This window comes from Cladosporium halotolerans, assembly GCF_011745625.1.
Source record: "Cladosporium halotolerans strain TM138-S3 chromosome Unknown Sca27, whole genome shotgun sequence".
Taxonomy (NCBI): Eukaryota; Fungi; Ascomycota; class Dothideomycetes; order Cladosporiales; family Cladosporiaceae; genus Cladosporium; species Cladosporium halotolerans.
In genome coordinates, this window is record NW_027191478.1 from 303,267 (window position 1) to 329,187 (window position 25,921).

The following is a 25,921-nucleotide window of genomic DNA, read 5'->3' on the forward strand; positions in this document are numbered from 1 at the left end:
CGTGCCCACGCCGGCGAGCAGACACGGCGAGATAGCGCGCGCCCGCGGTCGGCGTGGTGCACGGCGGCCGCTCGCTGCGTTGCTGGAGAGGCACAGGCGCGGCCCTCGTACCACGGCGGGCAGCGCTTTTGAGTTTGGGCTGTGGACGCCTCCCCAGTCCCCCACGGCTGCGAATGCCATGCAAGGAGAGAGGCCGCCAGCCATTCTGCTGCGAAGCCTGCGATGCGTCCAGGCCGCCTGTGTGCCGGTGCTGCGTCGCCGACGCCAGGCAAGTGAGTGCGATGAGGCACTGGGGTGCGACACGTCGCGGCGCGAGAGCGCTCTCTACGTCGAAGTGCTGGTGTTCGGGGCTGGCCTCCCAGAGATCTGTCTATGCTCGTCTATGGAAACAACAATAACATTCTTACCGTCTCATGAGGGCAGGTCGTGCAGCCTGAGCGAGCATTCCCAGCGCTGTGGATCGACAGTCATGAGCGTTGTCGGCCGGGATATCGCTGGCATGCTGATGGCCATGCACAAGACAACGTGCCGCGATCGCTTGGCTACGCATGCCACTCTGCCGCGATACCGTCGCGAGAGCCAGGGCAAGGTTGCTGACGGCAGCGCAGCAGGTAGAGTGTGCTGCGATCCGATACGAGTCCATCAAGCGGAAAATCGCGATGCGGATGGACCGGAGGCCCACGAAGCCAAATCGTCAGGCCGGGCATGTGCCATCTGCCTAGGCCGAGTTTCAGCTGCGTGAGCGGAGACGAAGCGATTGGCAGGCCACGCCGCTTGCCGGCCCAAAGGACAGCGCATCGCCCGAGCATGAGTCGCAAGCAATGGCCGCGACACTTGGGCGACTTTTGCATGCGCTCGTCGAGTATACAACTGACACAGATGCCATTCGCGAGTGGTCGCCGAAATCGAGTCAGCGTCACGTGAGGGCGGGGTAGGTTCGTGTGGGCTGGACTTCGAAAGCGCTACGGCTGTGCGGATCCGACGGGCGCGCAGGTGCGTGTGGGCGGCGATGCTGCGGACGAGATGGTGGATTCAAAACTTGTCATATGTTTCCGATCGCCGCCCCGACCTCATGCACGAAATTTCGCATTTTTCGACAGGCGTGTGCCATGCTTATAGAATGATGTCTGCTTTTGCCGCCGGCGCGGAAGACGTGTTTACGCGCCCCAGGGCTGAAGATGACGACACCAGCGCATCCCGCCCGAACGGGCCTAGGCGCATCTGCGCTTGTCATACTGCGATGCAGCCTATAGGCCATGTCTCGCAGCGAGGGCGGGCAACGGTTTGCAGACTGTGCTATAGCCTGCGCAATTCATAGTTGAGTCGATCCTGATAAGTAGAAGGCTCGCCCGTCCAGCGCCCGTTGCAAGCGCACGCTGCAGAAGCCCTGGGCGGAGATTCACCGCTCCACCGCTCTTTCGCCGCACATGTCTGAAGGAGATTGGAGTGCGCGGGCGCACGCACCGTGCGAAATCGCCACGCGCGGCGCATGTGCGAGAGGCGTGATCTGGCCATGTGAAGAGCAGCGCATTCGTCGCGTGCGCCCGTAGAACATCGCCGTCATGCGCGAAGGAGACCAGACGAGTGCGAGTAAGACGAAAGGTAGGTAGGAGGCAAGGCGCAGCGCTGCTCTCTGAAGACAGCACCAAAACCGCTGGAGCACTTCAACGGCGACTTTCAACGCTCGGGAGCGCCGCGAGCCGCGCCAAGCGGGCGGGAAGCAGGGATCGCCCTCCCAGCTCCCGCTCTGTACCTGCCGCTTGTTTGGCTGCAGCTCGCTTTTGTTTATGCATCTGGGCAACGACCGACCGTCTCGCTCTCCCCACGACGACGCATTGCTTAACGACAACATCGGCCACCTCGCAGCGATACGTCCTCTGGACTCGACACCACCGCCTGCGCCCTCCCGTCAACCACATGTGCAGCACGAGGTAGCCTCGTCGCCAAACACCCCGACGCCTCTCCCTTTCGCCCAGCTTCCATAACCACCGCGACCCGCCAGCCAGGCGCGTGCAGTCCACCACGACTGCAACTCTCCGCCCTTTCCAACGCACATCCACGCACACAATCGTGAGCAGCCATGGACGCTAAGGTATGCATAAGTATTTCATTTTCTTCATGAGTCTGCATGCGACGCGCCGAGCGGGCAGCGGCAGGCGCAGGTATGGGACCAGGCAGCGCGGCAGGTCGAGGCAGATATCGAGGCAGGCATCCAGGCAGCAGATCACCGGTGCACATTCGCACGAGTATACCAGCACACGCGAGCATCATGACGCAGTGCACGCGATATTAGCCAACACGCCACAGCTGGCTCCTTCGCTTGCTGCTTCAAACCCAACTTCCAGCCAATCGTGACCCTGATCTAACCTCACCTCACAGCCGCTCCGCGCTCGCGCATTGCGCATTCACGACGAGAACATGCCACCGCCCGCCGCCAACGGTGCTCTCCCAGGGAAGACTCTTCACCAGCGCACCAAGTCCGTGCCCTCGTTCTCCACGCTCTACCAGGCCGACGCGGTGAAGGCTGCCAACAAGAAGGTGCTCGGCGAAGCCAACGCCAACCTCAAGATCACACAGCCGGCCAAGGACGACTCTGTGCTTGACAAGAAGGGAGGTGCCGGCATGGTCAAGCCGACCGCGGCATTTGCGCGCCCGGCGGCGCGTCCTCTGGCGCCTAAGAGTGTGTCGTCGCAGAACGTCCCGACCAGCGTCACTTCCAACACCACCACAGTTGCACCTGTTGCATCGAAGCCGCCGGGTCTCTCGAACACATCCGAGACCATTGCCGACCCGCCGAAGAAGTTGGTCATTAAGAAGAGCACCAAAGTCCTCAAGCCGGCCGACACCGTCTCACAGTCCGAGGTTGAGGCCAAGAAGCTTGCTGCTCTGCCTGAGCAGCAGGGCGGCGTCCCAGTCCCTCGCCAGGAGGTTTGCGAGACTAAGATCGTGCCTCTGCGCGACGAGCCTGCAGTCCGCGCCGTGAGCAACGCTCACAGCAGCATTCCGGCGGGCTTCGCTTCGCTTGAGGAGTACATGATGTACCGCGATGCTCAGAACAACCGCCAGCAAGGATCTCACACTCGCTTCGAACAGCCCGTTAGCGTGCTCCCGTCAAATGCCTTGTCCACTGACCAGTACTATGAAGAGGACGACGATGACTACTACTTCGACGATGGCTACACCACCAGCAGGTCGTTCGGCCTCCACGGTGAGAGCACGGGCGGCGTCACCACTGTGCTCGCCCCTCGTTACTCCGACAAGGTCGACCAGGAGCTTGAGAGAGCCCGTCTTCACGTCGAGGCCACTCGTACTCCGGAAGACATCGAGGACGAGCAGTGGGACACTTCCATGGTCGCTGAATACGGCGACGAGATCTTCGGGTACATGAAGACGCTCGAGCAGCGCATGTCACCCAACCCTCGTTACATGGACCAGCAGCAGGAGATCCAGTGGTCGATGCGCGCCGTCCTCGTCGACTGGGTCGTCCAGGTCCACCAGCGCTTCAGCCTTCTCCCGGAGACACTGTTCCTGACCATCAACTACATCGACCGCTTTCTGTCTTGCAAGATTGTGTCGCTGGCCAAGTTGCAGCTCGTCGGAGCCACGGCGCTCTTCGTTGCCGCCAAGTATGAGGAGGTTAACTGCCCCACCATCCAGGAGATCATCTACATGGTCGACGGTGGTTACAGCGCGGACGAGTTGCTCAAGGCCGAGCGTTTCATGCTCAGCATGCTGCAGTTCGAGCTCGGCTGGCCTGGGCCCATGAGCTTCCTTCGTCGCATCAGCAAGGCCGATGACTACGATCTCGAAACCAGAACTCTGGCCAAGTACTTCCTCGAGATCACCATCATGGACGAGCGCATGGTCGGATGCGCGCCCAGCTTCACTGCTGCCGCCGCTCACTGCATGGCTCGCATGATGCTAGGCAAGGGTGACTGGACCCTCCCGCACGTCCACTTCTCAGGATACACCTACCCACAGCTTCGCCAGCTCCTGCAGACCATCTTGGAGTGCTGCGAGAACCCGCGCAAGCACCACAGCGCTGTGTTTGAGAAGTACGCCGACAAGCGCTTCAAGCGTGCCTCCACCTACGTCGAGGCCCAGATGGTGCATGGCTTCACGCTCCCGAAGGTATCCAGAGGCAGCTCCACTGGCTTCTTCGACGGTGCCATCGCTGGCTATGCGAAGTAGAATGCTCTACGCCACGCTGCTCCACTCGGGCAGCGTTTCACTTCTTGACAACATGCCGATTCTTGCGGCCTGACATTCGTTCGTCTGTTGTATACGTGTCCTCATTCCTTGATCAGCATCAACCAGCTTCGATAGTCTCGTTGGAGAACATCACCAGAGGAAGCTTGGACAGTCGCTCGACGCGTTGCATAGCTCGGAATGCCATCAATCACCTGGATGCACAACAAGACGACGAGCGCCTGTACGATGCGACGACCGAAAACAACAATAAAACGACGGAACGAACCCCCCTTAATAATACCCGACCGTTGTCCATGCAGTCCGGACTTGCGCTCACTATGAGCGCTCGACCTCTCCTGCTGGGCATTGGCCAACTTCACTCTCGTACTTGCATTCATGCTTTTCCCTGCACGCTCTCGCGGCTTCCGTCGCTCGAGCAGCATTAGCCTGGCGTACCGGTGGCTTTCTTTTCTTTCTTTCTTTCCTTCCTTGCTTTTTCTCTCCAGGACTGGGACACGGGTTTCGATGTGAAACGGGCAACGGCGTTAATTAATGACCTCTGGTCGAGATACCACACTCCTGCCTGTCCGGCGGAGCCAGGATGGATGGCATTTTCCTTTTGGACTTCTTCTTCGACGGAGCACCTTTATGCTGCATTGCAGTCTAGCAAAGGGAGCAGTTGGAAAGAGGGCGATGGGGCCATTCACTGGATTAACATCGGTTCAATGGGGGTTTTCTTTTTCTGCTGGGTTTTTCTTTCTGGACTCGATAGCAAGCATGCAGAGATATGCCAGGACTTTCTCTTTCATTGTCAATGTGTTTCTGTGTTTCAATCTTTACCTTGATGACTCTTGTGATTTTGACAGTGGCCACTAACCCTCTCCTTGCCGGTCTTGCCAACCCATACGCTTGTCAGCATTCTCAGACCGTGACTTGACCTACCAGTGCTTCTCTGTATCCTTCGCGGAGCGTTTCCTCTGGAAAATGCCCTCTGGAAAATGCCCTCGCAACCACCGAAGCACGACATCTGGACCGACCAGCCGCGCCGCCGGATCGTCTCATGCAGCTTCTTCCCGAACGCCAAAGCAACACCGAACAGCGGTACTGCACAGCAGCTGCCACGCGGACCATGCAGACAATCACAAAACCCTTCCATCCATCCTCCGGATCGACGAGCCAAACTCGGAAAATAAACCATATCTCGCGCCCAGCCGTTGTCGTCGTCAACGACCCTCTCACCACATCGCCCTCAGGGTCGCCCGATCGCCCGGCAAACGCACTTGTCCGCTGCTCATCAGCATGGAGGATCGCTCTCGGCCAGCCAAATTTAGCCCGCGCCCGAAACCAGCCAGCCAGCCCAGCCCGCCCCCACCATGCCCCGCCGCCCGCCGCTCGCTGCTCGGCCTTTCAGTCGCTCACCGACCGCGAAGCCCGAAGCTGCTTCCCAGCCCTTAGCATCGCCGCCATATTGCAACAACTCCCACCGCAGCCCACGCCGTGCGCCCTGCCTGAAACCTGCCACGCAGCAACGCGCCCCGGCCGGGCTGAGCTCGCGGGCTGACTTGCGTGCGGTGGAGCCTGCGGTTGCGCGCGAGCGCTTCTTGTGTGTCGTTGCGCGAGACGACACGCCCACGGCTACGGCTCTCCAACGACCACCGAAGGCCCGACGATTGCGCTGAGATGCTGGGCGCTCTCTCTCTCTCGCGCGCGCGGATGCTGTACCTGCGTCGCGCCGACGAGCCCGAGGTGGAGTTGCCGGGCGCGCGCAAGAGTGTGTGTGCGCGCATATGCAGGCAATGCACTCGACCTGAATGGGCGGCGTTGGTGTAAGGTTCGGCGGCGGGATGGGGGGAGGAGTGGTAAGTATTATTTGCCTTGATATTCCCTCGCTCGACACCGCTCTTGCTTTCTTCTCTTCTTCCTCTTACTCTACTATACCCTGCCCTGCTTCCTCACTCTGTTTCTTCATTGCGATTGAGATACCCTTGAGTTTCGACTTCGTCCACGAATAAACAAACACAACCTCAACAGCAACAACAACACCGCCATCATGTCCCAGGCCCCCGTCCTCGTCCCCACCGCCTCCCTCCACGGCAAGGTTGCCCTCATCACCGGTGCCGGCCGTGGCATTGGCCGCGGCTGCGCCATCGAGCTCGGCCGCCGCGGCGCCAGCGTCGTCGTCAACTACGCCAACAGCAAGGCCTCCGCCGACGAGGTCGTCAAGGCGATCGAGGAGACCGGCACCGGCGCCAAAGCCATCAGCATCCAAGCGGACGTCAGCAAGCCCGCCGAGATCGAGCGCCTCTTCCAGGAGTCCAAGAAGCACTTCGGCCGCATCGACATCGTCATGAGCAACTCCGGCACCGAGTCCTGGGACAAGACGGAGGAGATCACGGAGGAGAAGTACGACCACGTGTTCAACCTGAACGCGCGCGCGCAGTTCTTCGTCGGCCAGGCCGCCTGGAAGCACCTCGAGGACAACGGCCGCCTCGTCCTCATGTCCTCCATCGCCGCCGGCCTGCTCGGCGTCCGCGACCACGTCCTCTACAACGCCTCCAAGATGGCCGTCATCGGCATGATCAAGGCCTTCGCCACCGACTTCGGCAAGCGCGGCATCACCGTCAACGGCGTCGCCCCCGGCGGCATCAAGAGCGACATGTTCACGCAGAACGCGTGGCACTACATTCCTGTAGGCCGAACAGACCCCCCTCCCACCCTCCCCCACCTTACTTTCACCAAAATACTAACACCCCCACCCCCAGGGCGGCACCCCCGACATCCCCGCCTCGACGATCGAGCAGATGATGGCCGACCACTGCCCGCTCGGCCGCTGCGCGACGCCCGACGACGTCGCCCGCGTCGTCGGCTTCCTCGCTTCCGAGGACGGCGGCTGGGTCAACGGCCAGGTCATCACCATCTCCGGCGGCTCTTCGCAGTAAGCGTGGTGCCACGCTTGGGAGAGATAGTGGAAGGTTTTCTCTAACGACGGTGTTTATTTTTTTTATGGAAATGGCATTTACGAAATGACAAAAGTGTGCGGCCCTGAGGGGCTCGGCTGACTTCTGGATGGATGGACGGGTGTTACTTATGGGAGAGATGGAGGGATGGGATGGATATAGAGAAACGAAATTTAGCAGGTCGACTATACCGGCCTTTTGAAACATCCAGTGATAATATCTCTTCCTCGTATGATCCGTGTGTAGGCATAGTGTCGACGGGAGCAGTTTGAGCTCGTGTCTGTGTTCTCGAGAAGCATTTAGGCTTTCGCCGTGCTGGTCGAAGCTGGCGGTCGTACCAGCCCGCTCGATGTGAAGCCGGCCTTGTTGCCATTGTTGAGAAGCACATGTCCTCAATTATGATCACAAAGATCTGCGCTTTCACAAACTATTCTCAGCTTTACACAGACAGGCATTGTTCGCCTTTCTTCTTTGTTGCTTACTCTGGGTCTCGTTGGTAGATATCGTGGAGGACTCTCAAGAAGGAGAAATTCCACTGAATAAAATAATGGAACTGATCACTTTGCCTCTCATGGAAATATCGAGGCGATCATCCTGTCCAAAGTGTTCAGATTGCTATACAACGTGCCGAGAATATAGCAATAGGTCAATTGGAACACGGCTACGGCTCCGCTAGCGCGAGGGTTTCAGCCGCCCATCGCATCGTTCCAGCGCGAGATCTGCGATCTCACACGAACTTCGACCATCGTCATCGTTTACACGGTGATTCGGTAGAAGGCACGCGACCGATCAGCGCAGGGACTGCTATACAGCGTAGGTTTAGCCATGGGTTTCTTTCTTTTCACTAGCCGATGAATCTCTGTCCCTTTCGAAACACCCCTTCCCCTTCCTCCCATCTCTCTTCCCGCAGGACACCAGGCAAGAGGAGGACACGACCAGACATGGCAGACCGCGACGACCGCCCGCGGCCAGACGGCGAAAGACAACCGCTCCTCCAGCGCGACGACGGCGAGGCAAACGACACGCGCGAAGTCCTCGCCTTCACCGACGCCGACCCCGAGAACCCGCGCCAATGGCCGCGCCGCACCAAGATGGCCAACGTCGCCATCATCGCCGCCATGAGCATCCTCTCGCCGCTCGCGTCCTCCATGTTCACGCCGGGCATCCAGCAGATCGCCGACGGCCTGGGCTCGACGCCCGAGGTGGTCATCGGCTGCACGACGGGCTTCGTGATCATGCTGGGCCTGGGCCCGCTGTTCCTCGCGCCGCTGTCGGAGACCTTCGGTCGGAGGAAGCTGTACATCGTGTGCTTCACGGTCTTCTCGCTGCTGCAGATCCCGAGCGCGCTGGCGCCGAACGTCGAGACGTTGATTGCTATGAGGACGCTGAGTGGGTTCTTTGGCAGCGTGGGGATTGCGAATGGTGGTGGCACGATCAGTGACATGTTTGAGCCGAGTGAGAGGGCGGGCGTGTTTGGGTGGTATTTGTTGGGGCCTTTGCTTGGGCCGACGTTGGTGAGATTACCTGTATACTTGACTTGACATCCGGATGGAAGTGCTGACATCGATATCAGGGCCCTCTTTTCGGCGGCGTAATCGTCCAGCGCGCGGATTGGCGCTGGATCTTTTGGGTGCTAACAATCGTCTGCTTCATCAATACCTTCGCCGGCTGGATCTTCCTGCGCGAGACCTACGCCCCCGCTCTCCTCGAACGCCGCAAACAAATTCTCGAGCAAGAACCCAGCGGCCACCCGAACAAATACCGCATCGACGGCCAAGACGAACGCCCCATGGGCACGCGCATCTCGCGCTCCCTCACCCGCCCCCTCCGCATCCTCGTCCAGCCCATCGTCCTCACAATGAGCACCTACCAAGCCCTCCTCTTCGGCACAACCTACAGCATCTACACCAACATGCAGCCCATCTACAGCGGCGCCTACGGCTTCAGCACCGAGCAAGTCGGCCTGCTCTACCTCGGCCCCGGCCTCGGCTTCCTGACCGCCGTCTGGTTCCTCGTCCCGCGCATCGACACCGTCTACAACTCGCTCGCCGCCCGCAACGGCGGCAAAGCGAAGCCCGAGTACCGGCTGCCGCTCGCCAACATCGGCGCGGCCGCCATCCCCGCCGCGCTCTTCTGGTTCGCGTGGACGGTGCAGCTGCACGCGCACTGGTTCGCCTCCATCGCCGCCACCTTCTTCTACGGCGTCGGCCAGGTCATGATCATCAACACCTGCCAGAACTACTACATCGACAGCTTCGAGAAGTACGCGGCGTCGGCGATCGCGGCCGGCGCGGCGTTCAGGTCGGTGTTTGGCGCTGTCGTGCCGCTCTGGGCGCCGGCGCTGTTCGATCGCTTGGGCTATGGATGGGGGATTTCGGTGTTTGGCTTCTTGGCTGTGGCCATTGCGCCAGCGCCGGCGGTGTTTTACTTTTTCGGCGAGAAGGTGAGGGAGAGGTTTTGGATCGATCTTGATAGCTGAGGGTTGGGGGTTGTAGATATAGATGTATAGATGGGTCTTGCGGGCAATTGCATAGCGTTTGATTCAGACTCCTGGCGTTATATCTCAGGCTGGATCTACCGAGGACCTCCAATTTCTCTTGGCACATCATTGGCACCAATCCGCTTTGGAGACCTCCCCTAAGCTAGGTAACCACCAACCAATTTTGTCCAAGGGGTCTCTTTGCACCTCTGCCATGTCCACGCCACTCGAAAGGGTGCAGCACCTACTCGTCACGCCCAACAATCCTCCCAGGGAGCTCGAGGCCCTCGACTCCTCACGCTGCGTGGCGCTCCACAACGCCATTCTCGAGCACGCCTGGCTCAGCTCCGGACGCTGAGCAGAAGAATCCCAATCGAAATGCACGCCGTACTACGAGCGTGTCGCCGAGGTCATCGACGAGAAGTGTAGCGCTTCTCTCAAAGCCTTCTTCCGGGGCGCTCGAGATGCGCCACAGGGAACGTTTCGCTTCAATTTCTTCTACAACGTTTCTGGGCTGGGCTGTGCTTTTGGTTGGCACGCCTATTATTCTCGAGATGAAAACAGGACCCTGACATTGTACACGGTAAGCGAAGGGCTGTACGGTGATCCGGATGGCTTAGTGTAAGCTCTTACGCGTGCTTCGTATCGACGCGTGTGATTCTGATGGTGATGTGTAGCTTTGACCAGCACACGCACAAGGCCATGATGCATTTCGACATCTGCGACGAGCTAAACGAGTCGAGCAGACGGGATGCCTATGGTACAAAGTTCCACCTTCTATCTGGCGTACCCTTGCGCTGAAGACCCCTTCCTTGCGACGTTGCCGCTCGACCACCTTTTCACCTTTTGCTGTTGCTACTTCAAAGTCCGTCCAGTCTTCACCCCTGTCGGCAGGCCTTGTTTGTATGCCACCTCTCGCACCAGATTCATCAACATGAAGTCGCAGCCGGACGCGCCTTGGATTTCGACCGCGACTGGCAATTCCTCTTCAGTCAACGTAACGCGGCTTTCGAATTTCGCTGAGCCGACCGGGACCACGATCTCCGGGCTGGCGTTCATCACCGAGAGGAAGTTCCAGCTGAGATAGCCGGGCAAAGCCGGGGTGTACCCTTCCGGTGTGTATTTGATGTCGGTGTCGCGATACCAAGGGATGCCGCCGTTGCCGTTGAACGGGAAGACCACGATGGCGTCGGAGCAGGTGTCGGCGTTCGCTGTGAGGTAGTACTTCCTGTAGAAGGCTTGGAACTCCTTCTGGAGAGCGAAGCCGATCTCTCCCAAGGTAGCGTTCTGCTGCGCGAACGACGGGTCGCTTTCGCCGTTCACCTTGACGTACGGGTAACGTCCGAATTTGTCGAAGTAATCTTGTTTGAAATCGTTCGCGAACGTATTGGTCCCGCCAACGTACGGAATGACCTTGGGTGTTGTCAGACGTGACTGTGACTCATGAAAGGCCATGAGAACATGTTCGGGAAAGACTTACATCTGCGAAGTAATCTGCCAGGCTTTCGTTACTCTGCGAGTATTCGAGCCAAAGTGCGTTACTGTCGAGAACAGTGCGGTTCACTCCCAGGAATGCTTCGAGATGCTTGACGTATTCTTCGCACGGAGCGATATACTTGGCGTCAATGTTGGCCCAATATTCGCGGGGATAGATGATCTTCTTCGGGAACTTGGTGTAGTTCCTGAATCCCGAATCGGAGTACATAGCGGCGCCAAAGGCGTTCATGGAGTCGACGTCGCGGGAAAAGTGTCCCGCGACGTCGAAGGGTCCGAACGAAGTCGCGGTGTTGTGTGTGCTGTTGTTTGTTGTGCGAATGCCATATACGCCATTCATTGCCGCGGGAACGCGCATAGCTGGAGGGAAGGAAATCCATCAGTCGAGTTACCACAAGATAAAAGGACACATGTAATGCTGGTACTCACATCCTCCGGTATCTTCGCCAATAGTGTTATCCAGCCATTCGTATGCAGCGAGAGCGGCGCCAGAGCCGGCCGAAGACGCTCCCGGGATCTGAAATCCATCTCCTCGAGGATTCTGTAGTCGTCAGAGCTTTGTTCAGTGGCAGACACTGCGTAACAAGGGTACTTACGAAGGGCAGCGAGTAGTCGGGCCACTGCGAAATGGTGAACAAAGGATTGGCAAAAAGCGTCAACTTTGTCTTTCCCACTATCACGGCACCTTTGTCTATGAGATTTTGAATGCTTCCCGATGTTTCGTTGGCGGGAGGGTAGGTTTCCGCATACGAGCGGCTTCCGAATCCTGTGATCAAGCCCTTGATCTGGTATTGATCTTTGACAGCAATGCGATAGCCGGCCAGAGGCTTCTCAACCGTTGGCGTAGAGTAAAGACGTGACGGCACGGCAACAGAAAGAGCACCAAATGAGTCGCTGCCATGTGCCGGAAGAATTTCGAAACTGTCGGCCTCTTCCGTAGATGCTATGCAAGACGACACGAACGAATCTGTGTGATCATTGTACAGGCGCCATGCTTGGTGGATACCTTGGGACGTAGCGAAATATGGTCCATCGGGCAGCGTGGTGTTACAGGAAGGGTCGCCGAATACGACTTGCGTGGTCCCGATAGTCTTGAGCAACAGATTGGCGTCTTCTGACAGGGTCTGGTTTAGGGATCTTTGGAAGAAGAAAACTTTTGGGAGAAGCCTTGTTAACTTCTGTTCATCAGCACAATATACGCAGTCTGATACATACTTTGCGAGAAGCCAGAGCTGTAAACATCGTCCCGAGCAAGAAACCCGGCGATAGTCGCATTGATCCACGCCGCAGAAATGGTCTGATGGGGAGAAGTGACCACTGTCATCGGAATTGAGTGTTTCGTCTCAAAGCCATACTTTAACTGCCAGGGCTGTCAATGTCGAACTTCGTCGGGTTGAAAGGGTGCAACGGCCATACTTCGATCTTGGAAGGTACATAGTAATCGACATCAGACACTCTTACCACGCTCGAGGCGTAGCTCCAAGCTGGCAGCAACGCTGACAGCGCCCATAATGCGCGCATGTCGTATGGCTAACGTCGGATGTCCGTAGACCACGGACTGGAGATCTGCATGCGCGCATGGCAGTGCCGGCAGCGGCTTCTTATACACCTGCGTCATGTCTCCGCAGAGTACATTTCGAGAGGAGTAGGTTCCTTGACTAGACTACATTTAGACGCTTTATCTAGCAACCAAAATTCAGACCCAGTGGCCCACCGAATAGTTGTGACGGTTCCTCTGTAGGGACGTCACGTAGGTCTGTCGGGCTGTCGGGAGATTAACGGCTACCGGGATGTACCGAGATAAGGTAAAGCCACAAAATTCACTCTGGCTCGGTTCGGATGGTCGGTACATACCATGTCAGTAGTAGGAAGGGAATTTGACGACATGAGGCAGCCGATGTGGTGAGTCTCATGTCATTGTTGCTTACGAAAGCTCCTGGTCATGTAGATTGGACACTAAACAAAGAACAGAGATATCAAGAGCAGTAAGGCGTTTTGTTGAAGTTAAGTGCTGGGCCGGAGTATGGTGGTGTTTTTCGGCCATTGTTTACCATACATCAGTCGGTGGTACGCAGCAAATCAGAACACTTCAAAAGACCATGCTCACGTCGCCCTTCGACAATCCGCCGTGATTGTCCTGCGAGAAATCAATCTGCATTGCTTTGACAAATATCGCGTCTAATGTGTTCAGACTTTCATAGTAGATAGGTGAACGTCGTCCGCTTCATCAAGGTAAGTGAATCCGATAAGCGCGCGGAGAGAGGTACCCACCGGTACCTTACTAATAATTCTCCGCGCTTCTGTAAACCCCGCGCGCTTCTCTCAAGCGCACCTTGGCGTCCTTCCGGCAGCTGCTCCGGCTCTTGCGCTTCTGCCGACGACCAGGGCGCGTTTATGTGCGGCGGTCCCGGCCGCGAAGTCATCGTCTTCCTCATGCTACACTAGAACGCTCGATGCATCTACACCATAGTTTCTATCCAACTCGCTGACGTTCCTTGGCTATCCGCGAGGTCAAGGAATCCGCTGAAACATACTCGTATTGCATATGCTGCGAGTAACGAGCACTCACCTTGCCTCCTGACGGCCGCTAGACTTCAATCCTCCAACATGAGCAATGAACGGTCGACTCTCTTCCGAAAGGAGGGTTCGTGCACCCGTGTTCCGCCCACTTGCTCAGTAGCAACATCGCCACGAAGGGTACTTTCGCTGGTTGACTGGACGGCTCCGTAGGTTCGAAGAACCTGCAGCTCCAATGTTTCAGAATGATCGAATCTGACCACGCGGCCTTGGTGCGCAGGCGTGCTCATATCGGTACCTGGCAGCTCGTAGGGACGGCTACGGAATGCCGTTGGGAATCAGGTCATGTAAGTGGTGTTTCCCGTGCTCCGTTCCTATCGTCCCAGTAGCAACACCTCGGCTTACTCTTACTCAGCCTCTTGAATGTAGGTGCGACAGAGTTGCAGGCTGGTCGCGAAAATTGTGACGATGATAGACTGTGATGGAAGCTTTTCGGAAGAGACTGATCAGATTGATTGTAATGTAGTTGTAACACGGAGGCAAGGATGAAGTTCAGGCCGATTCTATGTGTGAAGATAAGAGAAGGCTGCGTGGCTGCCTCTCAGACTGCCGTAGGCGGAGAGACACATGCAAGGCGCATCATCTGCTTGCAGCTGATGAGCTGGTCACTACCATGCAAGCCGGGGTTCCGATGTACAGCCTTGTCAGGGATCGTGCGAAGAGGCTGTTGGTAATCTTGGTGCTGCATTGTTGGCTTGTCAACTCCTTGGCTTGGTACAGTAAGTGCGTCAGAGCGATGTGAGGCCGATTGCGGGGCGTCGAGAGCCTGTCAATGTGCGTATGTCTTGCTGTGCTAAGGGCCGGACTGTCCATTCAAGGGAAACGTAGCCTTGTTTCCTTTACGCGCGACGCTCGGCGCCCCATCATGCTGCAGCGAGGGCCTTCCATGCATGCACTGGCTGAGTCAGAGAGGCAAAGGGATCGCTGTTATACGTCCATGCATCTCGTGTCTTGTCAGAGGGATGAACGAGATGGTCATATCGATTTCTGAGGGGCGCGCGGCTATTCATGCAGGTACATACCTTGAGCTGAAAGCATTGGGAGAGCCAAAAAATGTGCCCGAGGCAGGAGAATTGGGACCTGTCGCTATTTGTGGAGGCATAGATTGTTGGTGAATCGTGATCGTATGCCTCGCAATGAAGAAAAAAGATAACCTCTAACTCAACTGACGGATGATAGCAGCTTGATCGTGTCTCATCCCATTTTCCGAATCGACCGTCGACCCTGACGCGCCGAACACAGTCGCTAAAGAGAGCCATCGCGGCCACCAGGAGCCTCGGGTTTGTGCGAGGGGGCGATCCCGCCACGCTCCGCACTCCAATCGAAGGTGAGCGACGAAGGGTAGTCGCGACCAGAGCAAGTATCCAAGGGCTTTCCAGAGAGCTATGGATCTGGTTTCTCTGCCCCTTCAAACCAGCTTGAGGGAGTATCGGCGGATTCAGTCTCAACTCCCGTCCTGCATACCTGGAACCGTGTCCATGTGCGTAGATGTCGAAAGGGGACGAGTGCTGCGAAGGACCACCTGTTCCGGATGAGGGAATGGCGGCGTATAAATGCCAGGCCGCAAGAATTACCTACCGCGACCCTTCCACCACGGGCGCCCTAGCCAGGCTTCAACAGCCTGGCTGTACCCGGCGTCTACCAAAGCTAATACGCGCCTGCGTTTGTCAGGGCGAGATGTCTCGCTGCCGGAGTATGTAGACCAATGGTGGTGTGGGAGGATAGTAGCTCGAGAAAGTCGTGGATGCTCGCTGAGATCGTGGCGTGTTCAGATGGCGTGTCTCGTTGACGTCGTCGAGGGTTTGACTTAACGGAGCGTCTGGGATGAGCTCTCGGAAATTCGGGGAAACAGCAGAGAGGAGAGCGTGGGATGTTTCGAAAAATAATTGGCCGTCCGGCTTGATTAGAATATCTTCCTTGTACAGAACGCTGTCGCTCAACCAAATGGTCTTATCGCAGGGGAATCTCTCTTCTTTACCGAACACAGTGATCAGCGCAAACAAACAAAAAGTCCAAACACAATGGAACGCTCCGTCTCAACTCAGCTCAGCTTTCGTCCAGCAAAAGGCAAGCCCGCCCATTTACCCTCCATCACCTACGACCGCCACCCCTGCGGTCCTCCGGCGCGCGTGTCCGCTCCGGCTGCCTAACAGCCCGCTCTTCCTCCTCCTGCTCGCGCATGAATCTATCACGATCCTCCGCCTCGTCATCAAAGTCCTCGAAAGCAGTCGCAGGCGGGGGATCCCTGCGAGTAAAGATGCCGCTCTGGCGCTTCTTCCTCCGTTCAGCCTTATCCATACCGACATAGTCGCGCGCATCCTTCAGGCCCTCGGGCTTGTACTTCTTGTCCAGATGGCGCTCGAGCAAGCGCACGTTCTTCGTGTTCGCCTTGAACGCCGCGTCCGCGATGTCGCCGATGAACGGGATCAGGCCCACGACGAAGTCGAGGATGATGTTGATCAGCATCTGGATCTGGGTGCCGGAGTCGAGACCGCCGGAGACCGTGCGGCAGCGCCGGAAGACCATGAGCGCGAGGAAGGTGCCGAGCACGTCGCCGAAGCCGGGCACGAGGCCGATGACAGACTCCCAGCCGAAGCGCACGCCGAAGAGCGTGAAGAGGCCGCAGTCGAGGCGGTAGGCGGAGGTGCGCACTTTGGCGAGGATCATGGCGTCGGACTCGGGGATGTAGGAGGGGATCTGCTTCTTGACTTTCTTCATTTTGCCCGGACGTTTGGGGTCTTCGACGAGGCAGAAGAGGGGATCCTTGAGGGGGCGTTAGCTTTGTGGGATGAGTGGACTTTCATCCAAATTGTCAATACTCACATCGCCGCCGTCGACTTTCTTGGTGGCATACTTGCCCATTTGCTTCTTGAGCAGCTTGTTCGCCGCGTACTTGCCGACCATTGCCGCCATGATGTCGGTGTTGTATTAGAGAGTAGTTTGGGGAATATGATTGATGAATATGCCAGAGTGCGAGGCTTGGGTGTCTTTTAAGAATAGTTGTCCAGTAGCTTGCAGCTGTTGTTGCCCTTAATAGCAATACAAGACGATTGGCATGCAGCGCGCGATGTCTGGAGATGATGAAACAGGCGCGTCGCGCGGGCGCTTGATGGCGCAGAGAGGCAAAGGGATGCTTGTAGAAGACTAAGCGTCTGCAGTCAAGACTGGGCAGAGAAGGGGTATATGAAGCAGAGGCAGGGAAGCGTCATACGGGAGAATCAAAAGACATAGAAAAAGGCGGTCATGACCTGCGTGCAAGGTTCAGCGAATGCGCGCATCTTCCTGTTTGTGTGATGTCGCGGGTTGACGTAGCTGTCGCTTGTCGCTCCTGTGGCGCAGCACAGCCACCGGCGATCATCGAACGCCGCCCGGGATTTGCTGCAGCGGCGGCCGCGCGCGACAGTCTGGAAGGGCGGCTGTGACCTGCGACACGCCAATCGCTACTCCATTGCCGGCACTCACAACCCTGCCAATGGCAATGCCTGTCTTTTCCCTTGTCGCGAGAAGACTTGCCATCCACCGAATCTCCTCACCCTTCACCGCCCTCCGCCGCGCTTCCACCAAACAATCCGGCCCCAAACTCCAGATCAAGAAAGCCATCACCGAACCCGCCCCGCCCCTCCTCGCGCGCTACCCATATGTCTACATCTTCTACCGGGTGTTCAAATATGGCGTGGGCTTCGCCTTGTCCCTGCACATCTTCGCCGAGTACTTCTTCAGCTTGAACCTGGGCCAGGGAATGTCCATGTCGCCCACCCTGAACGCCAGCGGCGACTGGATGTTGCTCAGCAAGAGGTACAGGCGCGGAAGAGACGTCGCGGTCGGGGACATTATCAGTTTCAAGCATCCTGTCGACCAGTACACCTACTCGGTCAAGCGAGTCGTCGCCATGCCGGGCGATATTGTGCTGAGAGACTCGCCGGACACGTCGGGGCAGTTGATTCAGGTTTGTCGGACATTGAAGGGGAGTGTACAAGGGACGTGAGCTGACAGATCGCTCGCAGATTCCTGAAGGACACTGTTATGTCGTAGGCGACAACCTTCCGTGGTCGCGCGATTCGAGGATGTTTGGCCCATTGCCGTTGGGCCTCGTCAAGGCCAAGGTGATTGGGAAGTTCAGCACGTCGGAGATGAAATGGTCTAGTTTGCGAGACGGTGGTGACGGTGGGATGAGGCCTTACAATCCCGACAACGATGTCGACTGAGTTGCTTTCGCCGTTGCCTGCATTCATCGTTAAAAACTCAGGTTGCGATCTTTGAAGCCAGGGAAACCGCTGGACACTGAGAACCGCAGCCTCGACACTGCGAGCTCTAGTGCCACTACGCTCTGCCAAAGCACCTGCAATCGCCCTGCTGCGCCGCGCAATGGACATATCGCGCCAAATGCTGCACGCGCATGCGCCTACGAGAGCTTCGAGAAAACCGAAAGCTCAACGTCATCGTGCAGACGCCAGATCTTCGCTTGCAGGCGAGAGCTCTCGGCGCTGCCATTCGACGCAAGGACATGGTCTGAAACAGGGCCATTGCATCTACGATATCGCTAGCATGCAGGGTAAAGCTTGCATCGCTGTCGCTGCGACTGGAACATCGGGGCGGGTGCCGTACGGCTGCGTCCTAGATAAGGAGGATGGTCATGACGGGGGTGGCTTTGGAAGGGCCTCTCTCAGTGGGGTTGTGTATTGCGAATTGGATGAAGCCGTTGGTACGAGCCGGAGAGAGACTGGTCCCGGAGCCGGGATTGGCCCTTGAGACGTAACAATCTCAACGGAGAATCTTCTCTTGATGCGTCGCAACGTTGGCACAATCACGAGGGCATCGGATTTCGCTGAGAAGGATTCAATATCCTATCAGACGTGTTCATCCGAGTGGCAGCCAGCGTCTTCGATCTCACTGGGGCCGCTGGCGTGAGCGCGAAAGCCTACGATTCCGTGGAAACTCTTTCGCAGTGAGAAGATTTCTTTTAGATTGATGGAGCTCTTTCAAGCATCTCAAGTCGCTAGTATGAGCGGTACGGACATCAGTTGCCAGAAACGTCAACCAGTGTACGCTCCATCAGAACCACATATATCAGAGTTCAGGTTCTTACCCGACCATTCACTCTCAATCACTTCTTAAGATCAACCCTCATAACCCTCCTCTTAATCAACGGACTCCCCTCCCCAATCCTCGCCCACTCATGCGCATCCAAGCACGCCCTCCTCGAAGCCCCAACCGCCACGCCCGTCCTCTCCACCACCTCCCCCTCAAACTCCCCCCTCGCCGCCTCAAAATCAAACCCCTCTCCCCACATCCCCCCAAAAACCTCCACAAACCGCCCCACGTCCACGATCGAATGGTTCGCCCCTTCCCCACGATACATCACCATTGCATGCGCCGCGTCGCCAACCAGCACCATCCTGCCCCCAAACCCGCTCGACGCCCGCGGCTCCCAGTCCGCCAGCTCGACGGCCCGCACGTCCGTCTCGCGGGGCAGGCTCTGCACGAGCGACTTGAAGGGCTCCGCCCAGGATTCCGACAGCTGCTTCATGAGCAGCAGCCGCATGGAGCGCGTGTTGGGCGCGTTGGTCGGGTCCGCGCGCCCGAGCCAGTTCTCGCGGTGCGGCCAGGAGGTGAGGATTTGGCAGGTGTAGTTGTCTTCGGACTGGGAGGCTTTGGAGGGGCACGAGAGCAGGCTGAACCAGAGGTAGGCGTCGGTTTTGGGGTCGGAGCCTTGCAGGAAGAAGGGGTCGAGGGCGAGGACGGGCTCGAGGGCCGATTTGGGGTAGGAGGCGGTGGCGCCGAGGAGGCGGACGGGGAGCTCGGTGGGTTCGTGGCAGTCTGGGTGCAGGATTCGGCGGGCGGCGGAGTGGGTGCCGTCGGCGCCGACGAGGAGGAGGCCGGTTGCGGTGGTGGAGTCGGAGAAGGTGGCTGTTATCTTTTCGTTGTCGTTGGTGAGCTGGGCGTCGACGAGCGTCTTGGACCATTCTACATTCACGCCGTGGAGGAGTAGACTGCGCAGTTTTTCGCGCGAGACGCGGATGCGATCGGCGGCGGGGACCTGCCATCGCGCCTCGCCCGTGCTGAGATCGAAGAAGGTGAAGCTGCCTTTCTCGCCGGCCTCGACGGCATCTCGGTTTACGTAGGTTTCTGGTAGGCGCGCCACGAGCTCATCGGGGAGAAGGGCCTTGAAGTCGGGCAGCGCCCAGTGGATGGTCAGACCCCAGCCGCCGTCACGATGCGTCGCTGAGTCGTCTCGTTCGAAAATGCGGAACGGGATGTCGTGTTTGATGCATGCTTGCGCGAGGGTGAGGCCGGAGACGCCAGCGCCAACAATGAGAATTGGGTTTTGTTGAGGAGATTCTTTTGTCGACATTTTTCTATCCGGTCTATGTGTTTGAAGAAGGAACGTAACACGCAGGCCTTGCTCACCTTGTAAACACGTTGTAGGTCGTTGGATTATGGTACGGTAGCTTTATTTAGAGTTTACGAATGAGGACGAATAACAGTGCTTATAGGGCGTCACGTGCTTACATTTCCACCTGTAGCTCAGTTTGGCAGGGTCCTGGACCAAAATGTTCAGGTCTAAGGAAAGGCAAGGCACATATTTGTTTTCGCGCAGAAGTGGACATTTTTTTTTCGTTAAAATCGTAAGAATGACCAGCGCTCTATGAACGCTTTTGAAACACTCAAATCTCGCACGAACAATTTATGGCACTTGCAAAGGCCGACGCTGCACTGGAAGCAAGATTTCTGATCTATCCGATTAACGACATGCATTCATCAATACTTCTTCTCCGTAAGCGCCAGTGAGATCCTTCCTTTCCAATAGTTCTCCACCTACTCCTCCAGCACAGCCTCATCCATGTTCCTCACAAACAGCATGAACCACCGAACAGCATTGACATGGTTCGTCACGCTGACTTTCTCATCAACGGTATGTATGTTGCCCAGACCATCATCCAGCTGCGAGTCGTAACCCGGTCCGAAGCGGAAAATGTGCTTCGTCACGTTCCAGTAGTACCGCGTATCGGTGTTGCCCGTCATGATGCCAGGTGCGACGACAACGTCCTCACCGTACACAGCGCGGACAGTGCCCGCTAGCACGGCGTAAGGCGAGACGATATCGACGTCAGTAGGCGTCACCGGCGCGACAGCGAGGGTGTTGGGAGACTTGGAGAGGGAGATGGACATCGGCGCTTCCGCGGTGCCGTCGAAGGCATGCAGAGTGAGGTTATATTTCTTCGCCAGCGGCTTGGCGAGCGAGGTGAGGTGCGAGAACGCCGTCTCGGGCGTCTCACCGACGTTGATGCGGTGATTGACGACCACTTCGGTGCGCTCGGGAAGGGCGTTGACTTTGACGCCGCCCGTGATCACGTCGACTGCTTGAGAGGTCTGCATCAGGTATTTGACGGCCGGGCCTTGCTTTGCAGCTTCAAGGGCGAGGTAGTCGGGCTTCTTCTTGGATGCAGGGCACATTGATGAGCTCTTAGCGCGAGAGCCAAGGAGTTTGCTCAGCTTCTTAGGGAATTCAGGAGCGTGCTCGGCGCCGCAGTAGAGTTGACCGAGGTAGGGGTTGTCGTCGGTCAAGTGGGCTGGGTATTGCTCGGCTTCGATCGCGCGAATAAGTTCGGATGCAACGCCAATGCTGGTGTGGTCCGATGGGATGGATGAGTGGCCGCCCGGCATGCGGACGATGACTGAGACGTCAGTGTAGCCCTTCTCGCCAACTCCAGGTTTAGCGAAGAGCTGGCCCCAGGCTGTCTCGAAGGTGGCGCCCTCATCAACCGCAGCGGCGATACCGTTCGTACCGTAGCGGTCAAAGAGGAAAGGAGCCAGGTGACCGGCGCCCTGACGGCCGGAGATCTCTTCGTCGAAGCCGAAAGACAGGACGATGGTCCGCTTGGGCTTGTACCCAGCGTCAAGCAGAAGCTCTACCGTCTCCATGATGGCGATGAGCTGATTCTTGCAATCCGAGGCACCACGTCCCCACACGTATGAGCCGTCGTACACGCCGTCAAAGGGAGGATGAGTCCAAGCATCTTTAGTGGCATCTGGTACAGGAACGACATCCTGGTGGGCCATGAGGAGAGTCGGCTTGAGGCTACTGTCGGAGCCTTCCCAGGTGTAGACCAAGCCGTGGGTGTTGACAGTCTCCGTCTTGAGATCCTTGTGAATCCTAGGAAAGGTGTTCTTCAAGTACTCGGCAAAGTCGTACATGATGTCCCAGCGCTTGTCTTCGCCAATGGCACCCATGTTGTCGAAGCTCTCGGTTGGAATTCTCACAGCTCCAGACAAACGAGCAATGGTGCCGTTTCTGAAAGACTCCGTAGAGACATGATCGTACGCCCGGCTAAGTTCGTCGCCGCTGTCTCTTGGAAACAATGCGGCTGGCTGTGCACATTTGGGAGCTTGCGAGCTCACATCGCTCGACCTGAAAGGGATCTGAGGCAACGAAGATGGGAAGAGGAAGTATGCAGCAACGGCAAGAGGAAACAGAACACCAACAATAGCATTCCTCGGCTTAGATGCTGGACGAGCCGGGCATGGCTGCTCCTGCAACGGCAACGTTTTCTCCATCTTGTAATAATTTGAGGAGAGAAAGATGAAAGTAAGGAAGAAACTCAATGGCTTACATCGTTCCTTATCACGTTACATGGTGACGCGATCGTCAGGGCCCACTGCAACCACCTTCTCTGTGGAGTTAGCTGAGGTGTGATAGGCAATGCACGCACGCCGGTATTCGGCGTTCGGCACCTGTGATCACGTGATAGCGCGTCAGCGCAGCGCGCGATTCCCGACTTGGGGCGCAGGCTTAGGGAGGACTGCGAGCGGCGAGCAAAAGCAAATGCCATATTCACTCTAAGCAGCTCGCAAGGTGAGTATTGGCTGCTTGGGCAATATCGGAAGATCGAAATTTATACGCAAGTATCTGGCGTACACCATTTTACGCCGCCAAGATGGAGTACGAAAAAGGCTACGTATTTCAACCGAAGGACACACGACCAGCAAAGAAACGCAAGACAGAAAGTCAAGGTCTCCATGCCTCCTGGCAGCTGCGGAAGAAAGCCTATGAGGAGGCCTGGCAAATACAGAATTCTCGCATAGAGGCAAGAATATATGAGCCCGCTTCCTGCGAAATACTAGAAACTGACAATGACTAGGATGCTCTTGCAAGTATACATTCGAAGGCGTTGGAAGATGTCACAACATACTTGAATGAGATTGTTGAAACCCCATTACCGTCTCGCATACCGACTGGCATCGTTCTCAGTGGACCAGGCTCAGCATCTTCGAATTCACTCTCTAGTCGGGTTGCAAGTTCTGTCCAAAGCCACAAGCGGCGGCTCTATGTAACACTCGATTCAGGGTCGGCTCCTCACTTGAAAGCTGTGTTGAAGGTCTTGATTCAGAAAGCGACAGCAAGCGTAGCCGAGGACGAAGACGACGACGAACTGGCCACCATAAGCCGCAAAGGACCTAGGCTGCTGAACTACGACCTTCAAATCCTGTACGAGTACGTGAGAGATCGAAACATCGAACAAGTCGTGGTCTCATTCCCCGACACCGAAGCACTTGGGAGCGCCTTACTTTCGGAGCTTCTCGAACTCCTCCACAGCTGGCTCGACCGCATTCCGTTTGTATGTCTCTTCAATGTTGCCACTTCTGTCGACTTCTTACAGCAACGACTTTCTCGTGGTGCTGTGCGCTGCTTGAATGGACGACTGTTTGACGCAGCACCATCCTCTGCCGAGGCCCAGCTTGTCTTCTCTGCCATTGCTCACCCTGACGCTCGCCTTTGGGTCGGTCCCACTTTGCTTGCTTCTGCGCTTGAGCGTCAAAGCGACTACATACAGAGCATTGACGAATTAGTCGACATAGTGCAGTACGCTTACATGTCTTGTTACTACGCCAACGCTTTGAGCATCTTCCTGGATCCTTCCGTTAAGAGTGACAGCATCCCCGCCGATCATTTTGAGGCACTGCGAAATTTGGACTCGTCCAAGGCTTTTGTGGAGTCCATGATTGAGAATGGGAACACTACAAGAGCGCGCGATTTGCTCGAATCTAATGACAACCTGCTAGCTGAAGTTCAGGAGCAGATGGCTCACGGGAAAGCCTCCTTGACCAAGATGACAACAGCCCTGGACGTTGTGCGAACGATCCAAGACACGTTGCCAAACACCCCGACGTCCCTCAAATCGAATTTGTTCATTCAGGCCATGACATGCAAACTGCGCGGATCTGCAATGATGCGAACCATGCTGCTGTCAGTCCGCAAAGCTCAATCGGATGTGGCGGCCGCTCTGATGGGGTCTGTCTGCGCTGCAGATATCGCAGACGACATCAAAGAAGATATCACTTCCCTCAAAGGCCAATTGGCAGAGCTAGTGGCTGGTAGCACGGCGAAGAGCCAACCCTTGCGGAGTGAGGACGATATCGGAAGCTCAACAGTGCGAACGACGGTGGTCGCGCAGAAAGTCCATCTGAGTAAACAAAAATCTCAGCTTTCGAAGCAAGACGCTGCGTATACGGAGATCCTTCGCAAGTTCAGCGACCACCTCGAGGCCTATTTTGACAGCAGCTTCATCGACCCGCAAAGCCTCCCCTTTCACGAGATATTCATTTACGACCACAAATCTCCTCATAGGGAAGTCTTCACCCCGCGTCCGCGTCACGCTGTCGAACGCGCTTTGACCTCGCCGCACGACTACTTGGACTGCGATTGCTGTGCTCCCGAAAAGGGAGAGGATGGTGAGGCTACATTGTCATCTACGCAGCCGGCAGCCGCTGTCCTGTACCAGCTCTACTTGGAATCCGGCAATCTCATCAACGTCAGCGACCTCTGGCAGGCCTTCCAGGCGGTCATGGGCGGCGAGAAAGAAGAAGGAGATCTCATGGTGCTCTTCCAGCGAGCGCTCGCTGAGCTGCGGTACCTCGGGATGGTCAAGAGCACGAGAAAGAGGGCCGATCATGTTGCGAAGGTCGCGTGGAGAGGATTGTAGATACTCTGTTGAACCATATTGGCTCATGCTATGACCGGGTTTCTAGATGCAATCGTATCCAAGTTAATGGCAGGCGGCGCTCTTAGTGGCACTCGAGCCACCGAACATAAGATATCCAAGGAAAGCGCCCACGCCAACAGCCAGCATAACCCAACCATTATAGGTCATAAACAAAAGCCTGCACTCTCATCAGTATGGCCAAATGGGATGTTCTGAGCAGGATGACTTACATAATGAAAAATGAGTAGAAAACTTGAATGCCATAGAGCGCAGCTTTGACCGTCTTTCCCTTCTTCTCCTCCGCCGCGGCGGAGTTGCCTGTCGCGAGGAGTGAGTTACGTTCGACGTCGGCTTCGACGGAACCAAAAAAGGTAAGTTTCAAGGCATTGTAAAAACACCAAACCATATCCCTTCCTCAGAACTCTCACTGTGGGGTGGCTTTGGGGGGAACTTACGAGTTGCGTTCTTGGTCTTTTCGGCTATGCGTTCTTCGTAGCGTCGCGACAGGTCGCGGATCGCTTCGTAGCCCGCTGTCAGCGCGATGACGGCAATCAGCGACCAGATCAGCGAGAAGGTCCCGGTCACGCGCCAGCTGGGGAAGACGATGCAGAGGTTTGTCGTATCCCAAGTGAACAGCATCTACAAATATATTAAATCAGGCTTGTTTGGTCTCAAGGAGAAAGGAGAAGTTGCCGTACGTTCATGGAGCACATGGGCTGATCGTGGCCCATATCGCCGTGATCCATGTGGCTGTGGTCCATGCCAGCATGATGCGCGTGATCCATGATGCTTGCTTGCTATCGTCGAAGCTTTGAAGCTGAATAAATATAAATGTGGTTTTTGTCTTTTGTTGATAAGGAGTTCGCACGCGGTGATCATAAGAGCTGATGATGCCACCTCAACGCGCCAAGGATTCGGGCTGCGGGATATTTCCGGCTGTCTCATGAGGTATATAGAGATCCCTCTATACTTGAGGTGGTACCTTCATCTCAGTAAGCGAATCCGGCCTGTGGCTTCTCACGTTCCTCTCGACTTCATACGCCTTATCTTCGACGCCGTACTACGCTGTCGCCTGAGACTCGTGGGCCTCGAGATGTCGGTGTAGCACGAGGTTTACCGAGAACAGATGATCGGCGTCTCAGACACAAGTAGCCAGGGCTACCAGTCTGGAGAGCGACTGTGCTCATAATTCCCTGTGCAGCGACTTTTCTGCACAGCAATGAGCTTCTCTTTGCCGAGAA

At 56.7% G+C, this 25,921-nt stretch overlaps 10 protein-coding genes across 10 annotated transcripts; 5 read left to right on the forward strand and 5 right to left on the reverse strand.

Annotated features, from left to right (window-relative positions):
- The first annotated feature begins 1,712 nt into the window (after window positions 1–1,712).
- Window positions 1,713–4,999, forward strand: WHR41_06802 (uncharacterized protein). The gene is made up of 2 exons (XM_069375407.1): window positions 1,713–2,092; window positions 2,380–4,999. The coding sequence occupies exons 1-2, from the start codon at window positions 2,081–2,083 to the stop codon at window positions 4,189–4,191; spliced, it is 1,824 nt and encodes a 607-aa protein (XP_069227419.1). The 5' UTR covers window positions 1,713–2,080; the 3' UTR covers window positions 4,192–4,999.
- A 737-nt stretch (window positions 5,000–5,736) lies between these two features.
- WHR41_06803 (uncharacterized protein) lies at window positions 5,737–7,135 on the forward strand. Its single transcript, XM_069375408.1, has 2 exons — window positions 5,737–6,880; window positions 6,954–7,135. Exons 1-2 carry the CDS (start codon window positions 6,242–6,244, stop codon window positions 7,128–7,130), a joined length of 816 nt encoding a protein of 271 aa, XP_069227420.1. The 5' UTR covers window positions 5,737–6,241; the 3' UTR covers window positions 7,131–7,135.
- A 954-nt stretch (window positions 7,136–8,089) lies between these two features.
- On the forward strand, window positions 8,090–9,776 carry WHR41_06804 (uncharacterized protein; the record flags this gene model as incomplete). The annotated part of the gene is made up of 2 exons (XM_069375409.1): window positions 8,090–8,662; window positions 8,722–9,776. The coding sequence occupies 2 exons, from the start codon at window positions 8,090–8,092 to the stop codon at window positions 9,625–9,627; spliced, it is 1,479 nt and encodes a 492-aa protein (XP_069227421.1). The 3' UTR covers window positions 9,628–9,776.
- A 527-nt stretch (window positions 9,777–10,303) lies between these two features.
- Window positions 10,304–12,792, reverse strand: WHR41_06805 (uncharacterized protein). The gene is made up of 6 exons (XM_069375410.1): window positions 12,538–12,792; window positions 12,337–12,481; window positions 11,718–12,274; window positions 11,551–11,662; window positions 11,108–11,481; window positions 10,304–11,040 (listed from the first exon to the last, which is right to left on the reverse strand). The coding sequence occupies exons 1-6, from the start codon at window positions 12,640–12,642 to the stop codon at window positions 10,483–10,485; spliced, it is 1,851 nt and encodes a 616-aa protein (XP_069227422.1). The 5' UTR covers window positions 12,643–12,792; the 3' UTR covers window positions 10,304–10,482.
- Window positions 12,793–15,569: 2,777 nt separating this feature from the next.
- On the reverse strand, window positions 15,570–16,962 carry WHR41_06806 (uncharacterized protein). The gene is made up of 2 exons (XM_069375411.1): window positions 16,522–16,962; window positions 15,570–16,461 (listed from the first exon to the last, which is right to left on the reverse strand). Exons 1-2 carry the CDS (start codon window positions 16,609–16,611, stop codon window positions 15,790–15,792), a joined length of 762 nt encoding a protein of 253 aa, XP_069227423.1. The 5' UTR covers window positions 16,612–16,962; the 3' UTR covers window positions 15,570–15,789.
- A 176-nt stretch (window positions 16,963–17,138) lies between these two features.
- On the forward strand, window positions 17,139–18,788 carry WHR41_06807 (uncharacterized protein). Its single transcript, XM_069375412.1, has 2 exons — window positions 17,139–17,644; window positions 17,703–18,788. Exons 1-2 carry the CDS (start codon window positions 17,171–17,173, stop codon window positions 17,901–17,903), a joined length of 675 nt encoding a protein of 224 aa, XP_069227455.1. The 5' UTR covers window positions 17,139–17,170; the 3' UTR covers window positions 17,904–18,788.
- Window positions 18,789–18,802: 14 nt separating this feature from the next.
- On the reverse strand, window positions 18,803–20,050 carry WHR41_06808 (uncharacterized protein; the record flags this gene model as incomplete). The annotated part of the gene is made up of 1 exon (XM_069375413.1): window positions 18,803–20,050. The coding sequence occupies one exon, from the start codon at window positions 20,048–20,050 to the stop codon at window positions 18,803–18,805; it is 1,248 nt and encodes a 415-aa protein (XP_069227324.1).
- A 464-nt stretch (window positions 20,051–20,514) lies between these two features.
- WHR41_06809 (uncharacterized protein) lies at window positions 20,515–22,254 on the reverse strand (the record flags this gene model as incomplete). The annotated part of the gene is made up of 1 exon (XM_069375414.1): window positions 20,515–22,254. One exon carries the CDS (start codon window positions 22,252–22,254, stop codon window positions 20,515–20,517), a length of 1,740 nt encoding a protein of 579 aa, XP_069227325.1.
- Window positions 22,255–22,634: 380 nt separating this feature from the next.
- WHR41_06810 (uncharacterized protein) lies at window positions 22,635–24,680 on the forward strand (the record flags this gene model as incomplete). Its single annotated transcript, XM_069375415.1, has 2 exons — window positions 22,635–22,784; window positions 22,839–24,680. 2 exons carry the CDS (start codon window positions 22,635–22,637, stop codon window positions 24,678–24,680), a joined length of 1,992 nt encoding a protein of 663 aa, XP_069227366.1.
- Window positions 24,661–25,530, reverse strand: WHR41_06811 (uncharacterized protein). The gene is made up of 4 exons (XM_069375416.1): window positions 25,379–25,530; window positions 25,136–25,319; window positions 24,911–25,031; window positions 24,661–24,858 (listed from the first exon to the last, which is right to left on the reverse strand). Exons 1-4 carry the CDS (start codon window positions 25,463–25,465, stop codon window positions 24,744–24,746), a joined length of 507 nt encoding a protein of 168 aa, XP_069227365.1. The 5' UTR covers window positions 25,466–25,530; the 3' UTR covers window positions 24,661–24,743.
- Window positions 25,531–25,921: the final 391 nt, after the last annotated feature.

What these genes read in the sequence shown, in the direction of transcription:
- WHR41_06803 (XM_069375408.1), top strand. Translation starts at nt 6,242, where the DNA reads ATGTCCCAGGCCCCCGTCCTCGTCCCCACCGCCTCCCTCCACGGCAAG. An exon ending in ACGCGTGGCACTACATTCCT is followed by an intron (nt 6,881 to 6,953) that starts GTAGGCCGAACA and finishes CCCCACCCCCAG; the next exon opens with GGCGGCACCCCCGACATCCC.
- WHR41_06807 (XM_069375412.1), top strand. Translation starts at nt 17,171, where the DNA reads ATGGCAATGCCTGTCTTTTCCCTTGTCGCGAGAAGACTTGCCATCCAC. An exon ending in CGTCGGGGCAGTTGATTCAG is followed by an intron (nt 17,645 to 17,702) that starts GTTTGTCGGACA and finishes GATCGCTCGCAG; the next exon opens with ATTCCTGAAGGACACTGTTA.
- WHR41_06806 (XM_069375411.1), bottom strand. Translation starts at nt 16,611, where the DNA reads ATGGCGGCAATGGTCGGCAAGTACGCGGCGAACAAGCTGCTCAAGAAG. An exon ending in AGAAAGTCGACGGCGGCGAT is followed by an intron (nt 16,462 to 16,521) that starts GTGAGTATTGAC and finishes CGCCCCCTCAAG; the next exon opens with GATCCCCTCTTCTGCCTCGT.
- WHR41_06811 (XM_069375416.1), bottom strand. Translation starts at nt 25,465, where the DNA reads ATGGATCACGCGCATCATGCTGGCATGGACCACAGCCACATGGATCAC. An exon ending in AAAGACCAAGAACGCAACTC is followed by an intron (nt 25,032 to 25,135) that starts GTAAGTTCCCCC and finishes GTTCCGTCGAAG; the next exon opens with CCGACGTCGAACGTAACTCA. An exon ending in TTCTACTCATTTTTCATTAT is followed by an intron (nt 24,859 to 24,910) that starts GTAAGTCATCCT and finishes ATGAGAGTGCAG; the next exon opens with GCTTTTGTTTATGACCTATA.
- WHR41_06805 (XM_069375410.1), bottom strand. Translation starts at nt 12,642, where the DNA reads ATGCGCGCATTATGGGCGCTGTCAGCGTTGCTGCCAGCTTGGAGCTAC. An exon ending in ATGTACCTTCCAAGATCGAA is followed by an intron (nt 12,482 to 12,537) that starts GTATGGCCGTTG and finishes CAGCCCTGGCAG; the next exon opens with TTAAAGTATGGCTTTGAGAC. An exon ending in CAGCTCTGGCTTCTCGCAAA is followed by an intron (nt 12,275 to 12,336) that starts GTATGTATCAGA and finishes TTCTCCCAAAAG; the next exon opens with TTTTCTTCTTCCAAAGATCC.